We start from the raw sequence: 9,210 nt of genomic DNA, 5'->3' as shown, positions 1-9,210 counted from the left end.
TTCACTGTGTTAGCCAGGATGGTCTCGATCTCCTGACCTCGTGATCTGCCCATCTTGGCCTCCCAAAGTGCTGGGATTACAGGCGTGAGCCACCATGCCCAGCCTGTAAATTCATATTTTAACTTCTTATAAGCCAATCATTAAAAACACAAATAAATATGGATGACCTCCAATGAGTTAAATTTTTAAATGTAGAATATTTAAATTTTGATATCTTATTAAAGACATTAAAAACTGTGGGTGCTGTCTTTTCATTACATTAAAAGAGAGCTTGAAATACAGCATAAGAATGAAATTTGCACCGGGTGCCAGCAGGTGCTCCAGGGGGCTGCTGGGGAGCCCCAGGGGACAGTTTGGAAGTCTCTGTGAGGGTTGTTAGTGTTGGAAGGGATCTCACAGGCTATCTAAACCTGCCCTCTCATTTCACAAAATCTGAGTACCTGAGAGGGCCTTCATAAAGTCACACGGCTGGGCCAGCACTGGGAAAAGACACCAAGTCCTCAGACGCCGCATCCAGAGCCCTGGTCACACAGCTGTGCCATAGGGTGAGACGCTGGAGTCTCAGGAAACACATCCCACATGTGCCCTCCCTGCTGGTGACCTCCGGCAAGTCCTGGCATTCACCCACACTTGCTGTGTGTTGTACTGGCCAAGCTCGCTTCCTGAGAGTTTCCAGCAGCATATTCTGACTCTGCTCAAGTCTGAGCCCAGTGGATCAAGCTGGTTCAGTCTTATGATTTCTAATGTTCCAATGAGGCTCAGAGAGGCGGGGTTACTTCCCCAGAGTCACACAGCTAATAAAAGGCAGAGATGGGAGACTCCTTGTCTTCAGATGTCAAACCAAACTCTACTTCATCAGGTCCTCTCTCTAAGTCTCGGTTTCTTCATCTGTTAAAGAGGTTTGATTACATTCCTGAGCTCAGGCACCCCAGCCTCTGTGCCCCACTGTGCCTCATAGGAGTGGACAGTGAAGGTCACAAGGGTCAAGTGCACAGGGTCCACAGTAAGTCTTCCTGGGTTCAAATCCTACTTTCTCAGTTACCAGTCGGGTGACTGCTCTCAAGGGCCTGACCATGTTCCTTGGGCCCTGCCACTTCAATGTGCTTCTGCCAACCTCCACAGTTCTTTGTTGGAGGGTTTTTTCTGAAGTCTCAGTAGGTCACTCCCAGCCCACAGCAGCCCTCCGCCTGCACTCTGGGGAGTTGGCATATAAATACCGCAGCTCCCTTGCTCCTAGATTGACAGAACTCTGAAGTGTGTGCTTTACCCTGTCCCCAGAGTTCCCCTGCAGGTCAGCAGTTGGCTTGAACACACCTCCCCTTCTGTGTCCACTCCCTCCCTCCCCACCTGGGGGCCCCTGGATCTCCCAAGCAAACTCCTTGCACTCAAATCCTTATCTCAGGGTCTGCCTGGGATAAACTCAAGTAAGCTACTGAACTTCTCTTTGCCTCCCTTTTCTTAATTATAAAATCAGAGAAACTGCAGCACAGTCCTTGTGGGGCTAGTCTGAGGATTTGAACAGGCAGCCTAGGTGCCAAGTGCTAGGCCTGTGCACGTGCTACACTTGCTACTTGGGTAGCAGGTGCTTGGTGGATGGTAATGAGACCCTCATGAGATACCTCTGGGGGCAGCATGTTGGGGTATCTGGTTCTCAAGGGAGGAAATTGGGAACCACAAGGAGAAAGAAAGGTCAGCTTAAGTGGGTTCCCTTGCAGATGTGTGTGGCGGCGTCCTGACTGGCCTGTCGGGGGTCCTCACCAGCCCTGAGTACCCCAACAACTACCCCAACAGCATGGAGTGCCACTGGGTGATCCGGGCCGCTGGCCCTGCCAGTGTCAAGCTGGTGTTCGTGGACTTCCAAGTGGAAGGCAATGAGGAGTGCACCTATGACTATGTGGCTGTGCTTGGGGGGCCTGGCCCCACCCGTGGGCACCACTACTGTGGCAGCACCAGGCCCCCCACCCTCGTGTCTCTGGGCCACGAACTGCAGGTGATCTTCAAGTCCGACTTCAACATCGGAGGCCGTGGCTTCAAGGCCTACTACTTCTCAGGTAGGAAGGGCTGGAGCTCCACCCCGAATCCTCCTGTGCCTACTGGGTTCCTATCTTCCCATTACACTTGCAGGGATCACACCTTTCTGCCCCCCAGCGGCCTTGGGCTTTCTGCACTGTCTCTGCCTGGAGTGCTCTAGCATACCCTTGGCCAGTGCCAAGACATAAGCATGTCACCTCTGCGAAAACTTCCTGTTTTACCAGAATTGATCCCTTTTTCAACTCCTTATAGAAGTTTTTTACACTATGATCTAACATTTGTCTCTTCTGTATGTGGTTTGCATGTCAATCTCCCCGGTCTGACTGAGTCCCTTATGGGCTTATCTTTGCACCTGGCACATAGTAGGTACTGAGTATTTGTACAAATGAATGGATGAAGTCATGGGAAGTTTGTAGTCTAGTTAGAGAGATTATAAGGAAACAGACAATGCAAGCCATTATGATCTGTGCTATCCATCAGTAAGAATCATGGATGACCTCGTGGAGGAGAGAATTGAGCAGTACCCTGAAGGAGTTAGATGGAAGCAGAAGGGAAGGGTGTTCCAAGCAGGAGGAACAGCATGTGCAAAAGCCTGGAGGGCAAGGAGTGTTTGGTATGCTCATAGTACATACCAAATGGGGCAGTGAGAAAAGGGGGAAGGCCAGGCATGAACCACATCATCTGTCAAGCCAGGGAGTTTGGAGGTAACTCTGAGGACAGGTATTGTGTATTATTAGTGAATTCCTAACAGGGCCTACACCCGTGATGGGGACTGTCAGTTGGAATGCAAGTCCCAGCTTTCAGCAAGTTGCAGTTTAAAACAAGCTTTGGGATCAAGCATCCCAACTTTCAGCTAGTTGGGATCAATTGTCTGGTTTGCTAGCCATGGTGCCCACAACCTGCCTGGTGGTTTTAGGACCACTGTGGCACCTGCTGCCTAAGCTGTAACTGCAGATGGTGACTTCTCCTCTCCCCTCACTGTTGCTCCTCCCACCTCCCCCTGCCCCACTCAGGACAATGCCAGGAGGTATACATGACCATGCGGGGCAACTTCTCCAGCCCACGGTACCCCAGTTCCTACCCCAACAACATCCGCTGCCACTGGACCATCCGCCTGCCCCCGGGCTACCGGGTCAAGGTATTCTTCCTGGACCTGGACCTGGAGGAGCCCAACAGCCTGACCAAGACCTGTGACTTTGACCATCTGGCAGCCTTCGATGGGCCCAGTGAGGAGGCACCCCTGCTGGGGAATTGGTGTGGACACCACCTGCCACCACCTGTCACTTCAAGCCACAACCAGCTTCTGCTTCTGCTGCACACGGACCGCAGCACCACCCGCAGGGGCTTCTCTGTGGCCTACATCGGAGGTCAGCTGGGCTGTGGGAGTGGGTCCACTGAGGGGGAAGGGGAGGCTTTGCAGCCTCAGTCTTTGCAGCCTCTTTCCTCCATCCCACCAGTTTGTCCTGCCCCCCATGAATGGTCTTCTCCAGTGCCTTTTCCGTTGGCTACACCCTTGCCCACTCTCGGGACCCCTGAGACTGGATGGCATGGCTCCCGCTTGTTTCCACTATTGCAGAGCCTCCTTCCCGAGCTCCTAACTTCACAAGTCCTCACCCCTCCCCATCTGGTTCCTTCCCCCTGGGCCCCTGGCCCCTCTTGTGTTGTTATTGGTGCCCTGTATCCAGGGGAAATAGAAAAAATATGCTAGTATTGTTTATGGCAAAAAAATTGGTATAACCGTAGGGATGCCTACCAGCCCTGCTTGTATCATTCAGAACTACTCATTGAAAAAATGGTGCTTGTTTTTCCTCACTCAACAAGAAGCCTGGAGCTAGGCAGCTGCTGCATTGGTCCAGGGGCTCAACACTGTTCCAAGTGTTATCTCTGGGACTCTCTGAGCCTCACAGCTACAAGATGGCTGCCATAGCTCCAGGCATCACATTCATGTTCAAGGCTAGAGAGGACAAGGGAAGTGCCAGCTGCAAATGACTCTTTATCAAGAAAGCAAAAGAGTCTTTAGAACCTCTCACAAGACTTTTACAAAATGTCCAAACAGTTTGAACTCAGTCAGACGGCCCTGCCTTGCTGCAGAGGAAGCTGGGGAGCTGGTATTTGGCTTTCTCAGACTCCATATTATTGTGTAGATTTGTCAGCCAAGAGGGTCCACCATTGCTTCCCTCCTCCCACCCTTCCTTGTCTACGGGCGCAGAAATGTCTGCACTCTGCACCTATCGTGCTCTCTTCCTGGCCAAGCAAAGCTCCTCATTGTGCAGGTATAGCAACGGAGGTGCTGAGAGGGGAAAGGCTTCATTGTGACCACAGGGGCAGTCAGTGGCACAGCCAGGATTAGAACTTAGTCTCCTGCCTTCTTCTTGCTTGTTTGAGAGGGGCACGAGGGAGGGGAGCCCAGAGCTAAGCTCAGAGAGACCAGGGTCACGTCCAAATCCTGCCATTTACTGATCATCCAAGAGGGCGCATCTGTATAAGAGGTTGATGAAGGCCCTAGACAGGTGGTCGTGAAGGCCAAAGGAAGTAACAAGGTCACAATGCCTGGATCCAAGGACATCTTTCCTTCAGGAAGGTGTCTCAGGCCTATTCAGCATTTAAGAAATCTTTCCTTGCTCCATATGCAAGGGGAGTTGGGGCCAGGGATGGAGGAGATGGTGAGCTACAGCAAGATTGTGGCAGAGCCATGAACTTGGGCAGGCCCAGCCCCTTCGGGCCTCGGTGGGCTCCACCTGCAAGCTGGGGTGGGAGGGCTGTGGCTCTGTTAGCACAGCCCTGGAGAGCCCAGCTCCACTGGCTCTGCCTCCGCTAGCTGGCATTGCCCTGTGTCTCTGTGGGCCTCAGTTTTCCACCTGTAAGATGAGGATATTGACGGAAAGATCTTTAAAGTTCCTTTTGCCTCTGATAATCTTATTTTCAGAACTCTCCCAGGCCCTCTCCCAGCCCTGCGTGATTTAGGACAAGCCCCTTCTGCAGAGAAGGAGAGAAAGTTAGGGGGGGCTCTCATCCCAGCTCCTGTTCCAGGGGCTTCAGGGCAGGAGTGCCCACTCCAGCTCCACCCCACATCCCTTCCCCTCAGATCCCTGTGGGGGCCCAGGGGCAGACAGGAGCACTCAGACTGGGCGAGGCTCCAGATGCGGCCCAGGCTGCAGGAGGCCTTCCCACTGGGAGGGCAGCCACAGTGCCAGTTGGGGGTGACACACAGTTCAGCACCACCGAGATCATCGTGGGAGACGGCTGGCCCATAAATCCCTGACTGCCCAGACACCAGAGGCTGAAATATGTCTGAGGCATTTCCCGGAGAGGGGTTGAGAGTTGCAGGCCTCTCCCTGCCAGCTCTCTTTCCTTTTCCTCCCACCAGGCAGCCGCCTTCCTTTCCCCTTCCCTCACCCCTTCCCCTGCATGCATGCACATGCACACACACACACACACTCACACACATGCACACACAAACATGCTCACCCAAAGCAGACACTGTGAGTCATGTGCGACCGTCCTGGCCAGGAGGGCTGCAGGAGGCTGCTGAATAGGGCGAACAGACCACGAACTTTGAAATCCTGTCGACCCGGTTGGCCACTGCAAACAACTTCATCTCTCAGAGTGTCAATTTCCCAACCTGTAAAATGAGTTTAGTCACATCTACCTCCTGGGGAGTCATTGTAGGGAGGGAAAGTGAGGCTTCCCTTGCCACCCTTTTTAAAACTGAAACTCTCCTTCCTTACTCCTCCCCAATTCGTTCTACTCTCCTGCTCTTTCTTCGTTGCTTGATTTTCCTTCGGGGCACTCTGACACGTGGGTGTATTTTACTTTAATTGCCCCCTCCCCCATCTAGAATGGAAGCTCCACAAGGCAAGAATTTCAGCTGTGTTTTTTCCTCATTTTTGTATTTGTGGTGCTGAGAATAGGGCCTGCACATAGTAGGCCATCAATATATTTGTTAAATAATTAAATGAATTGCCTGGCACATGGCCAAGAGATTAGCAGATGAACTTTATGATTATTAAGAACATTCATTCATTCACTCAGCATTCACTGGGCTTGCCAAGCTCTGTGCTGGGCCCAGAGGACGCTGAGAGAATCAGACTCGGTGCCTTCCCTGAGGAGCTCACAGTCTGATGGAGTTGAATGGAGTAACCCGTCTAAGATATCCCTTACCGTGCCCTGTAGGATTCCATAAGAGCTTTTCCTACTCTGGGCCTCAGTTTCCCCATCCACTACCCTTTGTGGGAGGGTGGGGGGTGTGGGGGAGGTGAGGGTCAGACTGCCTGACCCTAAGTCCTCCAGCTCCTCCCTCTGGTTCCCAGTGGTGCCCATGAACGTGAGCTGCTCCCGCACGGACTTCCAGATCCTGATCTCCATGCAGGCGCTGGCCCCGCTGGAGCGGACCAAGGTCTACCTGGGCAGCCGGAGCTGTGTTGCCCAGGAGGTCGGCGGCAACTTCAGGATCCAGGCCCGCTTTGATACCTGCGGCACTGAGTCTCAGGTAGGGGCTGGGGGGAGGGGGCAGGCACAAGGGAGGGACTCTGACCCTGCTGAAAGGCATCTGACATTCCTGAAAATTCAGCTTCTCCTGGCTCTGGGGGCCACACAGGCCTGGATGCAGAGCTAAGCCCTTCTTGGCTTTACTTACCTCAACCAATTTGCTCAGGGTAAATGTAGCAAAGAACTCCAAGAGGAGAGACAGAGGAGAGGGGTCCCTCTGATTCCCAGCTCTCTTCCTTTTCTCTTCCCAGCGCTCTTGCCTAACCCCAGCTGCTGCTGCCTAACCTCAGCAGCAATCTAAAGACGCCACCGGTCACTCCTGCTACAGGGGCCCTGTTGGCTGTTCCTCCCCTTTCCCTTCAGAGCTCCCCAAGGACCCTGAAGACCTCACCCCTTTAATATGCAGAGCTGTGGGAGCCCTGCTTCTCCCACCCCTCCCCAACCTGGTGATCCAGATCCATCCCTGGGCTCCACAGCACAAAAGGCCCTTTCAAGGCACAGGATCCCCTCCCTCAAAAGGCTGTGAGGCTTACAAGCCCATTTTCCCTACTATCCTTGTATTTTGGAGGTCGTGAACCCAGACACGGGGCCCTTAGAGAGTCACTGGGCAGTGGCTCAAGCACCCTAGATATTTGTATGCTTAGGGACAGGTCAGGAAGTGGGGTACGGAGAAAAGGAACAGTGGCCGCTGTTGGAAAGACTCCCCAGCCTTGAAATCCAGGGGCTTTGCAGTCTGACTTAGCAGAAATCATGTGCTTTCCAGCAAACCCTCCCCCGCCTCCCAACATTAGCCACATGTATGCCTCTGGCCCCTCCAGGCCACCCTCTGCCTGTCCGAGCCTCCTGGCAGTCACCATCCTTTTGACCTGAGAAGAGGAGGAGGGTAGGGGACCAGTCCTGGCTGCCGAGGTATTCTGCCCTCCCCCTACTCCATGCCCTAAGTCTCCCAGGGGTTTTGTTTGGGACAGAACCACATTCCATAAAGTCATGGAATGATGGAGACAAAGAATCCGAGAAGCAGGGACTCAGGAAATCCTGGAACCAAGGGCTCACATACACTCACGGTCTCATAGTCACAGAACCACCACCAGAACTCAGAAACACAGAACCATGGAATCTTGGGGTCAGTATCTTGGAAACATAAAATCAGAGAACCTTAGATTCATGGATGCTTAGTGTAACCCTTATAAATCCTAGACCCTCAAGGATCAGTGTTTGCATAGAGTTGCTTTCGAAGATACGCAGCTCAAACAGCTGACGACAATAAAAAGTAATGCCAATCTTTACGTGCATCTCTTTAAAAACATTAGAGACTTGACTCCCTCCACAGCCATCAACACCCCATGTTGTGTGGCTTTTCTTTGTCAAGTCTGTCACTCATCAAAACCCCCAAAAGATGCCCCCCACCCCCATTCTCTGATTTGTCCCTCCCTTCCTTGTTATATAGATTAACATTAGCCTTTCACTGGGTCCCCTTCCCCTCTCAGGAGTCTTTCTTTCCCCAGTGTCCTGATTCTATATCCCAAAAATCCAGGGCACAAGTTCTTCTCAGATGGGAGCAGGAGCTCCTTTGGGGACGTGGAATCGGAGCCTTTTGGAAGCCCAGACTTGGAAGAGACACATGAAGTCACCTAGTCCATAAAACTGATTTGTGACCAGCCTGGTCAACATGGTGAAACCTTGTCTCTACTAAAAATATAAAAATTAGCTGGGTGTGGCAGTGCACTCCTGTAATCCCAGCTACTTGGGAGGCTGAGGCATGAGAATTGCTTGAACCCGGGAGGCAGAGGTTGCAGTGAGCCAAGATGGCGCCACTACACTCCAGCCTGGGCAACAGAGCAAGACTCCGTCTCTAAAAAAATGAATAAATAGCAACAACAACAACACACACACACACACACAAAGAACCCTCCTGATCTGTGACACCTGTTCAATCCCAAAAGGGTCACCCAGTCTTCGGTGCTGGGGACTTCCTACTATTCATGGCTGCTGTGACTCTGCTAGGCAGCTTTGATTTTTAGAAGTGTCCTCTCAGAAGTGCTACTTGCTAGATGGGGACAGTTAGGAAACCCTGAAGAAGCCAGTGGCTGCGGCAGATTGGGCGTGGTTGGGAGAGTAGTTCTGCATCGCTGCTGACCATGCCAGACTGCCCATCACAATGCTGCCCTCCAGCCTGGGCCTGCAGGCCCATCGTCTCAGGGCCACTCGACTCCTTCATCCGAGGTGGGGAGGGCAGCAGGGTGCCAGGCTCCCACATCTTGTTCCTCGATGGCTCTTCCCAACACTAGGCTTCTGTCCCTGGGGTGGCCAGGGACTCAACAGCAGGATATCTACTGCAGATATCATCGAGAGAAAAGGCTGCAGGGGGAAGCCACGCAGCACCGGGGTCAAAGCTCCTAATGTGGAGGCAGGAGACTTGGTTTCTGACCTAGCTCTGGGCAAGTCATCACCCTTCCAGGCCTCAGTGGTCACGTCTGTAAATTTGCCAAGGATAGAGGATTGGGGTCGATGCTTTGAAAAGCCTCCTTTGGTTCTACATTATTTTGTTTGAGTGAGGTGTGATGGCCAAGAGCACAGTTAAGAGTTGGGCAGATCTGAGTGAGAATATGGGCTCTGTCACTTGTATGCTGTGTGACCTCAGGCAAGGGATTTAACCTCGGGGCCTTAGTTTCCTCCTCTTTAACATGGTTT

General features: G+C 52.5%; 1 protein-coding gene across 1 annotated transcript in view; it reads left to right on the top strand.

Moving 5' to 3' along the window:
* The window catches only part of CDCP2 (CUB domain containing protein 2), a 20,182-nt gene extending 16,028 nt beyond the window's left edge, over positions 1–4,154 (top strand). The window contains 3 exon segments of the mRNA XM_011973817.1: positions 1,716–2,051; positions 3,045–3,495; positions 3,497–4,154. Of these exon segments, the coding sequence (XP_011829207.1) occupies positions 1,716–2,051; positions 3,045–3,495; positions 3,497–3,629 (920 nt within the window). The 3' untranslated portion in view covers positions 3,630–4,154.
* Positions 4,155–9,210: the final 5,056 nt, after the last annotated feature.

Source organism: Mandrillus leucophaeus, unplaced genomic scaffold (genome assembly GCF_000951045.1).
Source record: "Mandrillus leucophaeus isolate KB7577 unplaced genomic scaffold, Mleu.le_1.0 Scaffold14, whole genome shotgun sequence".
NCBI lineage: Eukaryota > Metazoa > Chordata > Mammalia > Primates > Cercopithecidae > Mandrillus > Mandrillus leucophaeus.
The sequence above is the reverse complement of the archived record's forward strand: the minus strand, read 5'-3'. Positions and strand labels throughout refer to the sequence as shown.